Genomic DNA, 19,021 nt, shown 5'->3' on the forward strand with positions numbered 1-19,021 from the left:
AATGAAGGATGGGGTTAAGTTTGTCTGACGCCCTCATGCACGATCATGCGATCTTGCATCTACCTAGAAATCAGTTCATAAATATTACCACGAATTGTAAAAGTGGTGAATTAACAGGGAAAGATCACCGTAGGTATATCAATTGCTTCATTTGAAAGATATTCAAGAGATCACACGACTCATTAGCCAATGTACCGGAAAACTTTTCATCCTGTGGGACGCACTTCGCACCAATATTGTAGTTGCAAAATCATAGAAAAAAGATCGCGCATGCTTGGCAGAGATCTCAAAGGTGGAAATAAGACCATGGGTAAAGCTCATGACGCCGAAAGGGATTGGTATTCCATATGGTATCACAGCGTTACTATTATCGGCCTATGTGTGAGGGGGATACTGCGCCTTAGTGGTTTCAACTTGAACCAACAATTTTGACTTTACAGACTATTTTTATTATTACTATTATGCTTTTATACGCTCTTTTGCATTGGCCAACGCAAAAGTTCTTATTAGGCGCCGCGAAGTACGCGGGCACTGGCTAGTAAGCGAATAAAATGAATGAATTTCATCCCCTTGCTGTATTGACTAATGTTTTCTACTAATTTTCCGAATTTTTAATTGTATTTAAGCCAAGAGAGATAAAGACAAGATGGCGGGATGTTATGTTAAATACTAATAATAATAATAGATTGGCGCTTACACATATGTTAGTGTTTGGCCGAGCTTCTCCTCCGATTTGTGGCGTGCGCCTTGATGTTGTCACACAAATCGGGGGACCTACAGTTTTACGCTGACTCCGAACGGCGATCGTGTTTTTATGAGAAGCTGTTTTTCATGGCAGAAATACACTCGGAGGTTTGCCATTGCCTGCCGAGGGACGACCGCTGTTAAGAAAAAACCTTTTTCTCAATATTTTTTGCGATGTTGCTTTGACCAGGGTTTGAACCCAGATGCTGCGGAGAGGAAGCGCTCTTACCACTACACCACAGCGGCCGACTGTTAAATACTGCGAAATTAAAATTGCTTCACAAAATCCTGGTTGATCTGTCAAACAGGCACTTTACGCTCCTATTTACACCTTTCCACAAAGTGGGCGTTTCCATAAAAGCGTCGTAAACTTACGAGTTTTACACAATTTAAGACTTTACGAGTTTAAGGGAATCCTTTAATAATCTGTTACAGTTATCTGAATTTACCCCAAGAGCGTACGTTATAAGAGTTTAGGGAAGTTAATACATATTAAAATGATTTTGTCAGGGGCATTCGATCGGTGATTGGGAAAATTAAGGCTAAAAAACGGAGATATACGGTCGATTATTGCCTTAACTCTAAAAGCCCAATCTGCGTCTTCGAGGCGTATGTTGTCAGGATTTTTTTTTTTTAATTTGAACCCTTTATACTTTTTTCTTAAATAAATGTCATTGTAGTCTTTATTAACAAAACTATGTTTTATTATTAGTTTATATCACAACTTCAATATTCTTTAAAAAAAATTGGGCAGAACTAAGTATATTTTAGCTCACAGGTTGTTTTTTAATTCACCTGCGCCTCTAAGGGGCGGTTACTCAATGTCTGGTTAACAGTAATGTGCGGTTAAACGTCTATGCGACGTCTATGACTCCATGCATACAAGAGGGAGTCGGTAACGTCGATAACTATGTTTAACCGCAGATTAGTGTTAACCAGACATTGAGTAACCGGTCCTAAGACGTATGTGTTTGGGATTTATGTAACTTTCAAATAGATTGTTTGTTTGTTATTTGTTCAGGATTTCAACTATAAGGCCAGTATGTAGCTCTCAAGAAAAGCAAAAACTCCATATAAAATGACGTACACGAAATGTCTAAGAAATTTTCTTGTCTCAAATTTCCTTAAAGGCCAGTATGCAGCTCTCAAGAAAAGCAAAAACTCCATATAAAATGACGTACACGAAATGTCTAAGAAATTTTCTTGTCTCAAATTTCCTTAAAGGCCAGTATGCAGCTCTCAAGAAAAGCAAAAACTCCATATAAAATGACGTACACGAAATGTCTAAGAAATTTTCTTGTCTCAAATTTCCTTAAAGGCCAGTATGCAGCTCTCAAGAAAAGCAAAAACTCCATATAAAATGACGTACAAGAAGTGGCTAAGAAATTTTCTTGTGTAAAATTTTCTTAAGGCAGTACGCAGTTCTTAAGAAATTTGCTACGATTTATACTACGCTTTTCTGAAGTTTTTTGTGAAAAAAGTGCACAAGGCAATCCATGCTGGCAACAGAAATATATGCTCGTTCCATTATATCTTGGGGAAAGGAAGAGGCAACAGGCTGGTGAAATATCAGATGTCAAAATTCCATGGACACACACACGAAATAATCGCAATTTTTTCTCGACCGTTTTCTTGAGAGCTGCATACTGGCTTTAAGGTCTGTATGCAGCTCTCAAGAAAAGCAAAAACTCCATATAAAATGACGTACAAGAAATGGCTAAGAAATTTTCTTGAGTCAAATTTCCTTAAGGCAGTACGCAGTTCTTAAGAAATTTAGTACGCTTTCTACTACGGTTTTCTAAAGTTTTTTGTGAAAAAAGAGCACAAGGCAACCCAGGTTTGCAACAGAAATATATGCCCGTTCCATTATTTCTTGAGGAAAGAGTGAGGTAACAGGCTGTGAGGTATCAAAAATGTCAAAATTCCTTGGAAACACACGCGAAATAATGGCAATTTTTTTTTGACTGTTTTCTTGAGAGCTGCATACAGAGCTTTAAGGCAGTACGCAATTCTTAAGAAATTTGCTACGCTTTCTACTACGGATTATTAAAGGTTTTTGGGAAAAAATAGCACAAGGCAACCCATGTTTGCAACAGAAATATATGCCCCTTCCATTATTTATGGTTTACGACGTGTGTGAATCGGTAACAAAGTTCTATGGGGAAAGCTGTTGAATAATATTTTTACTATGGTGAGACAGTTTTGCCAACCTGCTGTGTGAAATGAAATCTTTTTTGACAGCAGTAAATTTGTGATAACCGCATATTTATACGGAATAAACAAATTACAAATTGAAGTGAAATTAATATTTAAAAAAACATCTACCATCGTTGATTGTAATTCATCAATTTAAGCTTTTATTTCACGAAAAGTTACACACATGAACAATCTTTGCGATTGTCAAAATTTTCTATGCATTTGTCAAAAATTTCATTAGCCTCATGAGCTACTGAAATTTTATTCACCTCATAGTTGTCAAAAATTAACTCGCGGCGACTTTGTTACCGATTCACACACGCTCTTATTAGCAAAAACATCGAAAAATCGATAGTAGTGGTACACGATGCAGCGAACAAAGGTGGCGCCGTCAGTGGTACCGCTACTTTGGTTTTGCCGATTTTGACAGTTGTGGTAACTTGTAAATAAACCTTTGTTTACAAATCAGCGAAAAAGTCATTTGAATTAGAAGTGAAAAATGAGTTTAAATTGTGTTAATTTGCAATTTGTGAGTGAGTTTTGAGTTGAGGACTGCGTAAAAACTAATACAATGAAGTGCTGTTTGTTAAATTGCGAGAGCCGTCAAGATGCAAGAAGCGTAGATGCAAGTGTAGCGCTGGGACGAATCGCTGCATTTTGTGTACATAGGGCACGGCAAAGCCGTTCCCGAAATGTTTCTCTATTATTATATTAACAGCATTTCCTCACAATGATTTTGTTTCTTCTCCACGCAGCCTCCATTAGCAAGTTAACTAATCAATCCCGCAGAGATGCTGCTGCAGTTTTCTGCAGCAGCCTTAATTGCAAAGCAATGGAGTGCACTAAAATGTTCACTCTTCTCTAATAGATTAAGTGAAAAATGCAATATTTTCACATTTAGCAAAATTAAAACACGTTTTTCGCTGTAAAGTGAACTGCTTTGGCAGTTTCAACTCGTTCTTCTTTTCGCTCCATTCTTTGTTTACTTGTGGTACACAAATGTCAACGCCCAGGACGGCGCAATCTTGTATTCTATCATTCTTGGTAGTGGTATTCATCTAAACCGGTAACTTTATCAAGCAAATAATCTTATAACATGAACCAATTAGAACAGATCTGACCGGTCGAGAAACAACCATTTGTAATATCAATTGAGAAAAAAGTGTGTGACGTTCGTAATTTTGAAGTTTCCTATTTCTGTTTTGCTTCTTTCTTTATGTGTATTTTGCCGGTGGTTTATTTCAGTGATTTTCAATAAATTTTTTTTTGTGAAAATGTAATTAAAATGAAGTGCGCGGTGATTGGTTGCAAAAACACATACAAAAACAATAATTGGTTAGCACAAACATGAGCTACAAAATTGCTTTCATTTTTTTCTTTATGCTTCGTCTTCATATTCTTTGTTTACTTTTCAAAGAAAATAACATGGCGCCGAAATTACAAACGTCAGCCTGAAAATTACTTTTTTCTTTTGCTTCATTTTGTCAGATCTTGTGTAGTTAGATCATGATCTTATAAGTTTACGCACTCTGTTATAGGCCCGTCAGGATGGGTACTTTGCGTACGTTGCGCTCAAGGATGAAACTGACAGTTGAGTAGACTCTGTGTGTTTGCATAGAGGGCGTCAGATTGGCAACCCTTGCGTTGATGGACCCAACGAACGTTGGCCAACACTCAACTTTTGACGCACGTAAGTCCGTCACTGCTGATAGTTGTATAACCCCGCGTTTACACAAGACAAGACCAATGAGAATATGCACATAATTTACACATTGTTTGAGTAAAGTAGGCATCCAGACAATAAACTGTCTTCGAAAAGCCAGAGACAGTGATGAAGACATCAAGAGAAGTGGGAATATGTTAGTAAAAAAATATGAATGTTTTGCTATTGTATATGAAAAATTGACTTGTGTAAACCCCAAGTACGTGGGCATAGGAAATAGCTGATTTTTGTTTGCAGACGCAAACCTTCATTGTGGCGTATCTCTACGGTACGTACGCCACTTCCTTCGCATACTTTTCCGTTATTGACGTACAAGTACCTATTCTGACGGGCCTATTAAGAATGATATACAGTTCAATGCCAGCGTGAGCGTGAGCTTTTTATATTGGTCAATATCTTAGTTATTACTCAACTTTTTGCTATAGTTGAGACATGAAAAGATAGTGAATTAAAATATCTTTCAGAATTATAGAATAAAAACTAATTTAAAATGCATAATATGCCTTTTTCGAACTGACACTCAACTGTATGCGTACGCAAAGCATTCGCATGTGAACGGCAAGTTTTGGCAGATGTGTGTGAGCGTCCATAAGAATACAAATGGAATTATTTGCCTTTGCGTACGTTCACGCTCACGCTCGCATTGAACTGTATATCAGGCTTTACATGAACGACCCACACCCTCTTTTCGTTTACACATGCGACAATAGTCGTGTTTTTTTTTTTGTTATAGAGCACAGTATCACTAACTTAATACTACCAGCGCGAGGACAAAGAAATTATAGAAACCAAACCGAAAATTATATTTCCGAGATAATATCTATTTGAATAAATATACATATAAGATAAAGGCTATTTATTTGAAGCTAGTTAAAAGAAACAATGGCAGAATGTCTGTTTGTGTATGAATTAATTTGACACGGCTACCAAACTTTGCAGTTAAATTATCAGTGAAGCAAAACAAACAGAACGGATAATAATTGAACCAGATCTCTATTAGGGTCACATCGTTGTGTGTGAATTTGCGTGCAAAAGTTTTATGTGGATCCCGATTATTGCCCAAGAAAACATAGCTAGAGTTGCGACTGAGTTGCATTGGCTTCAGTTTATCAAGTTTATTCAGTGAAATCGCTGGAGAAATTTATCAGAAATGTGTAAACGAGTTTCCATACAAATTTTGACAGTTCATTTATAAGGTTTACACAATTATAAGTTTATACGGTTTACAATGAATTTATAAGGTTTGACGTATACCCTTACTATTTTACAACGCTTTTTATGTTTAATCTTCATGAAAGTTGCATGTATCGTCGAGAACATGGTTGCATGCAGAATTTTAAATTAATTATTATCATTCTCCATACAAAATGTACAAGTAATCGTGGGATTTAGCTCTGTTAACATTCTTCTTTTCTGCTTTGTATTTTGCTTTCGCTGTTAAGTATTCCAAATATTTGTCGCTCTTAAAATGCGCTTCGCTTGTTCAGGTGGCTCGAAAAATGTGGCATTCACAGTTTTCGGTCCTTCTCTATACTTTACGTTCTCTGGCTAAGGCCTGTAAGCAGCTCTCAAGAAAAGCAAAAACTCCATATAAAACGACGTACAAGAAATGGCTAAGAAATTTTCTTGAGTCAAATTTCCTTAAGGCAGTACGCAGTTCTTAAGAAATTTGCTACGCTTTCTACTACGGTTTTCTAAAGTTCTTTGTGAAAAAAGAGCACAAGGCAACCCACATTTGCAACAGAAATATGTGCCCGTTCCATTATATATTGAGGAAAGAGTGAGGCAACAGGCTGTGAAGTATCAAAAACGTCAAAATTCCTTGGACACACACACCGTTTCTTGAGAGCTGCATACGGGCCATTAAACATGAACAATTAACAGCTACGCGAACGCAACTATTGTGATTTACAACCCTAACTGCCATCCCTAAATTGGCGCGCCAAGCGCCAAGGAGCTGTCAAAAATCCTCATGCCCATACAATTTGTATGAAGCATCCCACAATAGGGCGGCGCTAGCGCCAAACAAATGGAATTTTCACTTTTGACAGGACGTTATGTCTTGAAGTTGGATGCATAAGACGGGAAGAAACAGAAAGGAGAAGAAAGGGAAAGAGGAAACGGGAATAAAAATGAGAGGAAATGAGAAAACGTCAAAAATTACGCCGCGTTGATTTGAGTGTGGCGCGCGCTGGCACCCGTTGGCATTGGAAAACGCAACGCTTAGCGCTCCAATTTACGGACGGCAGTAAGCCGTTCATGACGAACCCTTGGTGTAATAATAACAAGGTGTTGTCAGTAACTTAGCCTCACCTTTTCGGCAGGTCTATTCCGGTCACGCATTTTTAGGTAGTAGAAAAGGTATTAATTATTTACTACTTTTAATCCGTTTGTGCATACTATTTCAAATTAAGGGCCGGTTACTCAATGTCTGGTTAACACTAACCTCCGGTAAAACATCATTATCGACGTTACCGACTCCATGTTATATGCATGGAACCGAACACGTCGATAATGATGTTTAGACGGAGATTAGTGTTAACCACATATTGAGTAAACGGCCCTAAATGTAGAAAAATGTTTAATTATAGGCTTATAAGCCTGAATATATGTTTGTATCGACAGCTCCACACAGGTTGGACATATATTGTAACTTATAAAAAAGTAAAGGCAGGGGAAATAAGGCAATTTCCTATAATGCAGCGTTTTTGCTGCATTTAAAATGCAACATTTAGCACTTTCGAACATATGTTTTCGAAGAGCGTTCATGCTATCGCATTTAGCAAATGTACATTTACGCGAGTTCGAAATCGTATGCTTTTGACAAACAGCCGTGTTCCAGTCGCTTATTCAGATCCGTATCTATTACGATAAATTCTCACGGAAAAGATAATGTCCAAAAATCCCTACTGAAAAGGAAAAAATAAATTCTAAACCGAAAATTCAATACAAAAGCTTGAATTATTTTAACCAAAACCAAACATTTGTTTGTGTATATATTCATATATATTCATTTGTCGGTGNAATGATTTTTTAAATAAATTAAAACACATAAATATCGATAATATAAGCGAAATCGTAATTTAACCATGCAGCCGCTCTATTCTAGTGTATCACTAGTCCATTTGGCTCGATATTATGACAATGCAGCAAAAGATATCTAATATAAAAAAATCGCCTTCCCATACGATTTTTGTGTACGTCTTTTTCCATTGATAACCACGATATCTTTTATATTTTATATTTTGAAGATAAAAATTATACAAATCCAGCAATTTTAAATATTAATATCTTTCTGAAACACCAAGTTCTTTAAAAATCGCTATAAAACGAAATACTAAAATGGAGTATTTTAGATACTATTTCCCAACTAATAATATTATAAAAACTAAGATCGGCAACACTGAAAATAAGCATTCCGACGTTGTCAAAATTACAACAAACACGTCGCTTCTGACAACACCTTGTTGTTATTCCACCATGGACGAACCGCTTTTGCAAATTCAAAAGGAGACCAAAGAAGTCACACCCAACCAGCGTTGCCATTTTAGCCGTTTTCCGGCTAGATTTAGCCGGTTTTGATAGCAACTAGCCGGAGAAAATTCGATCTAGCCGGCAGCCGATTTGTTAGCCGGTTTGTAAAAAAAAGTTAGCCGTTTTTAGCCGATTTTACTATTTGCCTAATTTTCAGGTGCAAAAAGTAAACAAGTTGTTCGAAAGCAATAATGCAGACCCAATGAAGATTTTTAATGAACTCAATGTTTTACTTTCGCATCTATGCTCCCTAGTGGTTATTAGCGCGGACACATTTGATCCTATATGCTCCCCGTTGGAACCATACCTTGCTCCATTTCCTCAGTTTTATCACAGTTTTGAAGAGTATTTAAAAACAAAAGTAAGCACAAACGCTTTTGACCACGAAGCCGAGAAAATAATTCGAGAAAATGGTCGCTATTTTATTATCACTTTAATAAAGGAATTACGCCAACGCCTCCCTACAAATATTGCCACACTAAAAAAAATTGACTTTTTTCGGTTGGAAATGCATTAAGAGTAATTAAACCAAAAGTATTTGTTCAACTACAGCAACAAAAACACAAATATAATGCCGACGAAATAACATCCATAGAGATGCAATGGCAACGGTTAACGTTACATACCTGGAGTAATTTAGACTCAACTGTAAAATTTTGGGCCGAAGTTTATCAATTTCGAAATGCCCTAGGAGAAAACCCTTTTGCTGACCTTTGCAACCTAGTTTTTAGTTTTCTTGTTTTGCCTATAAGTAATGCAGAAGTAGAGCGAATATTTAGTTCAATGAATATAATAAAAACTAAGCAAAGAAATCCAATGTGCGTTAAAACGTTAAACGCTATTTTATATATAAGATACGGTTTAAAACGTGAAGAAAAATGCTGCCATAATTTTACTGTAGATGACGATCTCTTAAAATTAATGAATTCAGGTGATATATACAATAGTGATTCATTTGATGATGAGGAATATACACTCGATATAAATTAATGGTGTTAACTAGTCTTTCGTTTCTTGCGATTTATTTAAATAAAGCATGTGGATTTTCACTAAAACATTTTAGCCGTTTTTTGCCAGAGTCTATGTGAAATTTCACTAAAACATTTTAGCCGTTTTTAGCCGCTTTTTTTTGCCAATCTAGCCGGTCGGCCCAAAAAGTTCTGGCAACACTGCACCCAACGTTTAGTTCCTCGCCAGTGTGTTGCCAATTATTCAAATGCATACACGGGACCATTTTTTGAATTCATGAAATGAAAATTTCATTCATGAAAATTCCATACATGAAATAGAAATATACATGCATAGAAAATAGTTTTTAGGGCAGGCTCATCCCAAACTATTTGTTCGCGCCAAACTAGCAACCCTATTGTAAGAACCTGGTGGTTAGGCAGTACTTATCATAGTTTGTAAGCTTTTGCTAGTTTGGTAGCACTGAATTGTAAGCTGTCAAACCAAGCTTCCGTTTCAGCACCCATTAAATCGCCTTTATCAACATAAAACGTGTATATTTTTCATCTGGGTTAATCCGCAAAATTATTATCGAGTTTCGACCGCTTTTGATCACTAACATTCTGGTCCTTCGAGCCGGACCTCGAAGTCGTGTTACTTTTATTGCAAACCGCATGATTTACGCTATTTCTGTAAATTTATAATTACATACATTCGCATTGCACTTACATGCAAAATGTCTTCGCTCAAAATTCGCGGTTCCGCTTTAAACTCCATTCAGCGACATTTGCAGTCGAGTAAAGCAGATGTGCTTTCGGAGGACGTCGAAGTGCTCTCCACGCACCTACAATTATTGGAAGAGCAGTGGGTTCGTTTTTGCGAAGCTCAACAAGAAGTGGAGCTGGCATGTGGCGACGAGAACACTCCTATGGAAGAACAATCGCGCATACAGTGCGAGGAGTGGTATATAACTGCAAAGGCCAACTTTAAACGTCTTCTGTCATCGCACACACAACCACCACCACATAATTCTATTCCGGTTGCACATGCATCCACGTCGCTGCCAAAGCTGCAGTTGCCCTCGTTTTGTGGTGGTCCTACGGAATGGTTGTCCTTCCACGATTCATTTTGTTCGCTGGTTAACGCGAACGCAACCTTGTCGGACGGGCAAAAACTGCAGTATTTGTGTAACTGTTTGAAAGGTGAAGTACTTAATTTGGTGAGTAGTTTGTCAGTGTGTGACAGTAATTATCGCGAGGCATGGGACTTGTTGACCTCAAGATGCAAGGTCATACGAGTCATGGTGGACAGTCACATACGGGCTCTGTCATCTATCGAAAAAGCGAGTAAAGACTGCGCTAAGGCAATCAAGCTCGTGCTTAATGCTACATTACAGCATGTCGGTGCGCTACGCGCTTGGTCGACCAACCGAGACCTGGGATGACTGGCTTATCAACCTAACTGTATCCAAATTGTCATACGAAACCCGCACACAATGGGAATTTTTGCTTGTGGCTGACGAGTTACCATCGTTTACCGCTCTTCGTGAATTTCTAGAAACTCGTGCACGCTCTTTGGAGATGCTACCGCTTGCGCTTGCCAACACAAAGGTAGTTACGAAGAATGTCCTACACACAACATGTAGCCAAGTCGAAGCATGTGACGTTGGCAAGGCGTCTGGTTGCGCTTATTGCAGCGGTGACCACAAAATATACGTTTGCTCAAAGTTTAGCCGACTCGACGCAAATACTAAACTTTGTGCCATCAAATCTCAAGGTGCTTGCCTAAACTGTCTTAGCAAAGAGCACATTCTTGCAAAATGTCGCAGTTCATCATTGTGCCGCATCTGTCGGCAACGCCATCACACGCGTGCAAAAGTTTCAACAACCAACAGGAATCAACCGCTACAAACGCAACAAGCCAGCACGTTAGTGTCACGTCACATTACGCTGATGCTGATCGTTCTGTTGGTTGCTGATCGCTTTGTTGGCAACCCCCTCAGTCTTAGTACAAGTCGACGCTGGTCGTTGGCAACCAGCTCGTGCTCTTCTCGATAACGGCTCGCACGCCTCATTCATAACTGAGGCCTGCGCACAACGACTTCGCCTTCCCAGACGATCTTCATCCGCTTACGTCACAGGTAGAGGGGCTACCCAAGGTGGCCGTACCAAGGGAGAAGTAACCCTACGCAAATCACCGCGATCATTAGACGCAAACTTCCAAGTGAGTACATTCGTGTTACCCAAAATTAATGATCTTCCATCCACCGCTGTACCGACACCACCGTGGCCGCATGTTCTCGATTTATCGCTGGCTGACCCAAGTTTCGCTAAACCTGGACCAGTTGATATCCTTATAGGCATGGACGAAATGAACGAAATGGTACTAAATGGGTTAAGGGAGGGTCAACATGGCACTCCAATGCCGCAAAACACTGTGTTCGTTTGGGTATTGCGCGGGAACGCGACCAATTTACAAAGACAGCCCAAATCTATAACCACCTTACACTGTGACATGCAACTAACCGCGCTGGTGAACAAGTTCTGGGAACTCGAAGAGTTACGTCCGAGAAAGTATTACACTCCCGAAGAACTCACCTGTGAACAACATTTCGACGACACTACCAAGCGAGCTAACGATGGTCGATATATCGTGCGCTTACCACTGAAGAAATCCGTACCGATAGGTGAATCTAGAAGTACTGCGGTGCGAGCATTACTCCGAATGGAGAAGAGGTATGCTGCTGACAAACACCTCTATCAAGAATATTGTAAGTTCATGGAAGAACTTGTTGACTTAGGCCAAATGGAGCTAGCTGGTGCCGTTACAGACGACACGTAGTACATGCCGCACCATGTCGTGGTAAAACATTCAAGTGCCACGACCAAGCTCAGAGTAGTGTTCAACGCGTCCATGAAGACGTCATTCGGAAACTCGCTCAACGATTCTCTGATGGTAGGGCCGCAGCTACAACAACACCTATTCTCCATACTAGTTCGTTTCCACACGCATCGCTATGGGCTGATCGCGGACATCGAGAAGATGTACCGCCAGGTTTACGTAGCAAAACAAGACGCTGACTATCAACGTATAGTACGTGTAAGGGATTTCTACATGGATGATATTTTAGCTGAAGGAAATAAAATCCGCACTCTGGGGTCCGTTTAGCACACCGATAAAGATTTGCTTTCTATTGCTGCAAAACTACAAGAATTGCCTGACAATATCACAAAACGCGTGTTTCTATCCGACTCAAGGAAGATATTCGACCCGCTTGGATTAGCCACGCCCTGCACAATTCGCGCTAAAATTTGGTTACAAAGGGTATGGCGTTCAAATGTAGATTGGGGCGAGTTAGTACCACTGAATGTAGCAGAAGATTGGTTGGCGCATCGTAGTGAGTTACCTAAACTTGCATCGCTTAGGCTGAACGTTGGCTGGGCACGGGCTCGGTGGTCAACATGGAATTCCATAACTTTATGGACGCTTCGGAAGCTGCTTATGCGGCTGCGCTTTATTGCCGGACGCAAAACGCAAACGGTGAGATAGAGGTTGTATTAGTTGCCGCCTAAACCAAAGTAGCGCCAGTGAAGGTCATTTCGTTGCCGCGTTTAGAGTTATGCGCTGCTCATCTAGGCGCAAGGCTGGTACGGCAAGTTCAATCTAGCCTCGCCTGTAAACTCGGTAAGCTGTACGCGTGGACAGACTCCGCAGTTACATTAGCGTGGTTACAAGGTACTCCAAGCCGCTAGTCCGTCTTCGTCGCAAATCGCGTTGCGGACGTACAGGAAGTGTTGCCGGCAAATCACTGGAGACATGTCCCGTCCGAACATAATCCTGCTGATTGCGCGTCGAGGGGCAGCACGCCTTCTCAATTGTTCGCGCATCCTCTATGGTGGCATAGGCCGCCTTGGCTGCGAGCTCACAGCGAACCTTGGCTTAATATCTCAATACAGCTCAACACCAACCTCGAACTGAAGTCGAACAAGGTGTCGCATCCAACGCAGACCAGTGGCGAATAGGATCTTTTGACCAGAGACCACTCGTTCAACATACTCAAGCGAGTAACCGCTTAAGTAATCCGCTTCGCTTTAACCATTTTGGTAAAGTCGTTTCAATCTAACGCCTTCGGGCAGAAGTTTCCAATTGCAGATCAAGGAAGCTGGTACCCGTTCGGAGCAGTCGCATACGTTTGCAGCCGTTTCTGGATGCAAAAGGCGTCCTACGTGGAGGAGGTCGCATCGAAAACTCTACGCTTTCCAACGATGCGAAGCATCCAATAATACTGCCAAAGGGGTCTTCGTTGGCAAGGATAATCGCCGCCAAAGCGCATATCACAACGCTACATGCTGGGCCTCAAATAATGCAGGTTACGCTTCAATGTCGATTCTGGGTCTACGGTATTCGAAGCCTCGTTCGAGGTATATATCGCAAATGTGTTCGCTGCAAACATCTCAACAACAAGCCACTGCAACAGCTCATGTCCCAACTTCCGCTCAGTCGTGTAACTTGTACACGGTGTTTTCTCCATAGTGCTGTCGATTTTGCTGGGCCTTATGCTTTGAAATTCTCCCACGGAAGAGGTGCGAAGTCAACGAAGGCTAGGGTTGCCAGACGTACTGCTTTTGGGAGTAAACGTACACCTTTTTATTGTAATGTACTCCCTTGTACTCCCAAAAAAAAATATCTGGAAATGAACGCCTTTCTTAGTTTTGTACTTCTTTTGTACTCCTTTTTCCAGCTATTAATATTTTATCATATACAGGGCGTAAAATAATAACTGTTGCACAGGTGTTGTTGAAAAATAAAAGGGAACTTTATAGATTTTGCGAAAAAAGTAGTTTATTGTTAATTATCCACAGATTTTACTTAAATTTTATTAATAAATTTTTAAATGTTAACCTTCATTTGCGTTTACCAGCGGTAAACACTTTGAGAGAAAAGCTCAAGCGGCACGCAAGTCTTCGTCGGTTACTTTATTACATATCGTCACTAGACACGAATAAAGGCGCGAGCTCAAAAAATGACGGCGAAAAAACACCCATAAAAAAACTTCAGCGTCAAAGACTCTTAACATACTTCGCCGAAGTTTTTCATAAGCATCTTTTTTCGCAAAATTTTTTTACGCGGCTTTTTTCGCCGTCAAAACACTAGCGCGCCTTTATTCGTGTGTAGTGACGATATCTTCTGTAACCATAGGCTAATTTCCTCCATTATACTCCGTCTTTTATACTCCGTCTTTTGTCCAACATAAGGCCTCATACTCAGCAATCGAAAAGACTCGGAACTGGTGACTAGGAGGCCATTCATTCGACGAACCCTATACCTATACAGTTTTCTTTTTGTTTTTATACAAAATCTAAAAAAAATACACTCGAAAAATGCATGTACTTATCTCCCAAAGCTGGCAAATGGAAATAAGGATTAAAGTTTTAAAACTAATTAATAAAATTAAAGCAAACTATTTATAAAGTTAGCAAAAAATACTAATCTTTAAAGGACTCTTTTATTTTTCGAAAAACCTTTGCGACAGTTATTATTTTACGCCCTGTACTTTGCCATTCATATTGTGGCAAACACTACTTAGTAAGTAAAGTTAAGTGTGATAGTGAAAAGGTGTAAGCATGGTCGTAGGCAGGTAAGTGCAGGGCGCTCGGGTATAAAAATCAGAAAAATTATAAAATAAAACAAGTAAGAAAGCCTAAGTTCGGGCGGAGCCGAACATTAAATACCCGGCGCAAGTATTAAATATATGTTTTTCACCTTTCCGAAAGCTACCGCTACATGGTAAACCGGGGTGTATCCATTTTGAGTAAATTATTGTCCTTAAATTTCGAAATATTGAAGTTTCAAGCATATCTGAAATTTACTGTTACATGGAAAGGGGCCGTAATTTTAGTTCGATTTCAATAATTTTCAACGTTTTGCTTCTATGTGGCAAGCACAATAACCACACCGAGTTTGGTACAAATTGCTAGAACGGTTACCGAGATACATATATGTGATCATAAGTGGGCGGTGCCACGCCCATTTTTCAAAATTTTCTCTTAAGCGTATTTCTTGGTAGAGAATTGTTGCAAGCATCAATNGTTTTACCTAAATAATGGTAATTTGTAACAATTAATTGCACAAAAAAATTAAAACAAAAATTCTCCTACTTTTTTAAGTTCTGTACTGCTTTTTTTCTATCGAAAATAGAAATGTACTCCTTTCTCTGTTTCAGAATCTGGCAACCCTAACGAAGGCATACATTTGTTCGTTTATATGTATGAGCACAGGCGCAATGCACCTGGAACGTTTCACCAACCGACGGGGCTACTGTAAGCATATCTACTCTGACAACGGAACGAATTTCGTTGGCGCTGAAAGGGAATTACGTATCGCATACGAACGCTGCATCAGTGACGATAAAGGCTCTGTTATGCATACTTGGCAGTTCTTGCACTGCTATACCATTTTTACGTGGAAATAAAAAACCAACAGACTTCTACGTATGTAATGCTGTGCGTTGGGTAACAGCTTACACGCGAAGCTCATTTAACAGATTCCTTATGTGACAACTCTCAAGCAATGCCAAGTATGCATAACAGAGCCTTAAGCTGTCTTCGTATTTGACTGATACGCATACCACTTGGCACTTTAATCCACCAAGCGCACCTCACGTGGGCGGTTATTGGAAGGTTGGCCTAAAGCGCGTCACTTAAAGCGTGCGCAGAATTCGACACTCCTGGCGTATGAAGAATTTGCAACTGTGCTAACTGAGGTCGAGGCTTGTGTGAACTCTCCTCCTATCTGCTGGATATCCACAAATATTAGCGATTTGGAAGTCTTGACTCCCGGTCATTTTTTAGTTGGCGAACCATTGAAGACGCTCCACGTTCTCCCGATGTGGAAATGTTCAAGGGTTCTCTTTTCCAACGATGGCAACTCATCACGTCAATAAGACAACACTTCTGGAAGCGCTGGCTGGATACTCATCACATCTTTTAAACCTTCAGCAAAGAACAAAATGGTTCCGCTCAACGCCAAATCTGCAGAAGGACGATGTGGTTGTCATACACGATAACAACGCCCCACTTACCAAATGGAAACTTGGGCGTGTACTTGATAGCCATCCCGGCTCCGACGATCGCGTGCGTGTTGTCAGCTTAAAGACCGCAGAAGGTGAACTTTTGAGACCCATTTCGAAACTAACGCTGCTGCCGACAAAAACTGATATCTTTACTACCTGAATTTCCACTCAATGTAAACTTAAATTCTTAAATCTCACTTTGAACGGTCGTTCAAGGCGGCCGGTATGTTCGCGCCTACAGTACTATTATTTGTCAATTTTTATTGTGATGTATTAATATTAATTTCAATAGCGCTATTAAGCTTTGTACCACGATTTTTTTGTTAGGAAAAAATGGAGAAACCCATATATGTAATACTCCTATATTGGCAGTAAGAGCTAGTACCGTCCGAAAACACTAAAGTACAGATATATCAATAAACACGTACGAAAGAAAAGGAACGCATACGTTTATAAATAAACATTTACACAACACATATACAAAAACGGCACTCAAGTACACAATACATTGACAAAAACGGTACTAGACTGTCTCGCTTTGATTTCGGAATGCTTACACATTGAGAAGTTAGCTTACTGCCAATATAGAAGTATTACATATATGGAGGTATTACATATGTGGTTTACATTGCCTAAACGGTGGAGGTTATAGCAGCTATTTCGGAGATCACAACATCTCCTCATCAGACTTATTTTTTCTAGACTTTTCTAGAAGCGTTAACCACTGAGCTATGCACACTCCGTAAGCTTTTGTTGCTAATCAATTTCCTTATTCAACCTACTACTATCAAGTGTAGCTTATTCGCCGCCATTTTTCCTAACAAACAAATCGTGGTACAAAGCTCAATAACACAATTGAAATTGAAATAAATATTAATACGCCACAATAAAAATTGACAAATAAATAGTTTGGGTTGAGCTTACCCTAAAAAATATGCAATTCATCTATTTCATCTATGGAGTTAACAATAACAGCCACGCTGTCAAGCTTAAATAGCGGCGGATAAGTGCAGCTGATAGTAGTAGGTTGAAGAAGGAAATGGATTAGCAACAAAAGCTTACGGGGTGTGCATAGCTCAGTGGTTAGCGCTTCTGACTTAGTACATCGATGACGCGGGTTGGATCCCTGAGAAAAGTGTGAAAAAAAAGAAGTCTGATGAGGAGATGTGGTGATCTCCGAAATAGCTGCTATAACTTCTACCGCTTAGGCAATGGCGCATATTCATAGTCATATTTAGTACTCAACTAAGTCGAAACTATTCTAAGTCACAACTAAAGCTATTCATAGTCGCCTTAGTTTCGACTTTTCTGGCTAAGTACCAACTTAAAATTTAGTTTCGGCTGCAGCTGCAACTAAGTCGTAACTAGGAAGAAGTATTTTATCAAATTAAGGGAAAACAGACGAAATATGTAAAAATTAAGTTGGTAGAGGGTGATTTTGATAATATTGAATAATCTCCAATTAAAATTTACAAAGATCGATCCATTTTAATCGGAAGATGAAACTAAATGCGTATTACAATTCGAATAAAGCTACATCACAATTTTATAATTGGAATAATTTAGATAAATTCTCAAATAATAAGTCAGTTTCACGCTAGTTCTTTTAAAGTAAATTTGTGCATAACATTTAGATATCTACTATTTGTATGTTTCACAGCATGCTTTCGATAAACATCGACTTCACATCACTGCGGTTGTTCTGGCTATTTCACACAATTAACAAGAAAATGATACCTTATTCTTTTGCATAATCATGCAATGAAAATAAAAATTACATAAACGGATGATCAAACTTGATATTATTTAATAAAAATGTAATTTTTCCAAAATATCGTAAAGAAAAATCAATACAGTTTCACACTCGTTTTGCTATATCGTAAACTAAGTCGAAACTACTTAGTAGAAGTCTGAAATGCGACTATGAATAGAGGTAAATTTTAAGTTGGTACTTAAATTTAAGTTGCAACTTTATTAGTTTCGACTTAGTTGCTGGACTATGAATACGCGCCAATGTTGTTTTTCAATTTTTCCTAAAAAAGAAATCGTGGTACAAAGCTCAATAACACTATTAATTCTCTTTAATTTGATGTACATTCCCGATTCCCCCGATTCTGAGCACTTGAAAAATTGAAAATCTTTATCATTTATCAATTTTTTATTATTTATCAAGAATTGGTATTCTACCACAGATATCAAATGCTCTTTTCTTGATAAATTATCAAGATTGAAAATGCTATTGACAAATTGAAATTTCATGTGAAACGTAGAAATTTCGTATGCTCTCATAGGCGGACGCTCTAATAAGCGGACATCTCCTATAAGCGGACACATTCTTGGGAACGCACGATTTTTGGTGTTTTCCCATACAAAATGTTATCCCATACACGGACTTTCCGATAAACGGACACGGACACTCAAACATGTCTCTTTATAAAAAAAGATCTCCCATAAGCGGACGCGAAGCTGTAATAAGCGGTAAATTAAAATTTTTTCTTTAGTCTGATGTTGACTCTTGCGCATGTACATATGTATATGTACTCAAGTACATACGTCCATATCCAAAGATGTTTTTTTTTTCTAGAAAAAATTTGGCCTTTTCATTGCCCTCTTCTTGCTGCTTGAGCGAGGCTGGCAATGAGATTTGTCGGTAGAAAAGAGAACGTCATAAATTTGAATTTATTTACCATTCATTCTGTTTATATCCATTCAAGGATAAGCAATATTTCGTTTAGAAACCTGCAATTTAAATTTTAAAAAATCTCCCATAGGCGTACAAAATGTAGGTGACCATCGGTGTCCGC

The 19,021-nt window shown here is 39.0% G+C and overlaps 2 protein-coding genes across 2 annotated transcripts; both read left to right on the forward strand.

The window, feature by feature from the left end:
* The first annotated feature begins 9,881 nt into the window (after nucleotides 1-9,881).
* Nucleotides 9,882-10,589, forward strand: LOC108359445 (uncharacterized). The gene has a single exon (XM_017611322.1). It carries the CDS (start codon nucleotides 9,882-9,884, stop codon nucleotides 10,587-10,589), a length of 708 nt encoding a protein of 235 aa, XP_017466811.1.
* Nucleotides 10,590-11,506: 917 nt separating this feature from the next.
* LOC108359446 (uncharacterized) lies at nucleotides 11,507-11,986 on the forward strand. Its single transcript, XM_017611323.1, has one exon. The coding sequence runs from the start codon at nucleotides 11,507-11,509 to the stop codon at nucleotides 11,984-11,986; it is 480 nt and encodes a 159-aa protein (XP_017466812.1).
* The last annotated feature ends 7,035 nt before the right edge of the window (nucleotides 11,987-19,021 follow it).

This window comes from Rhagoletis zephyria, unplaced genomic scaffold (genome assembly GCF_001687245.7).
Source record: "Rhagoletis zephyria isolate East Lansing unplaced genomic scaffold, Rhagoletis_zephyria_1.1 Rzeph_scaffold_00394, whole genome shotgun sequence".
Lineage (NCBI taxonomy): Eukaryota > Metazoa > Arthropoda > Insecta > Diptera > Tephritidae > Rhagoletis > Rhagoletis zephyria.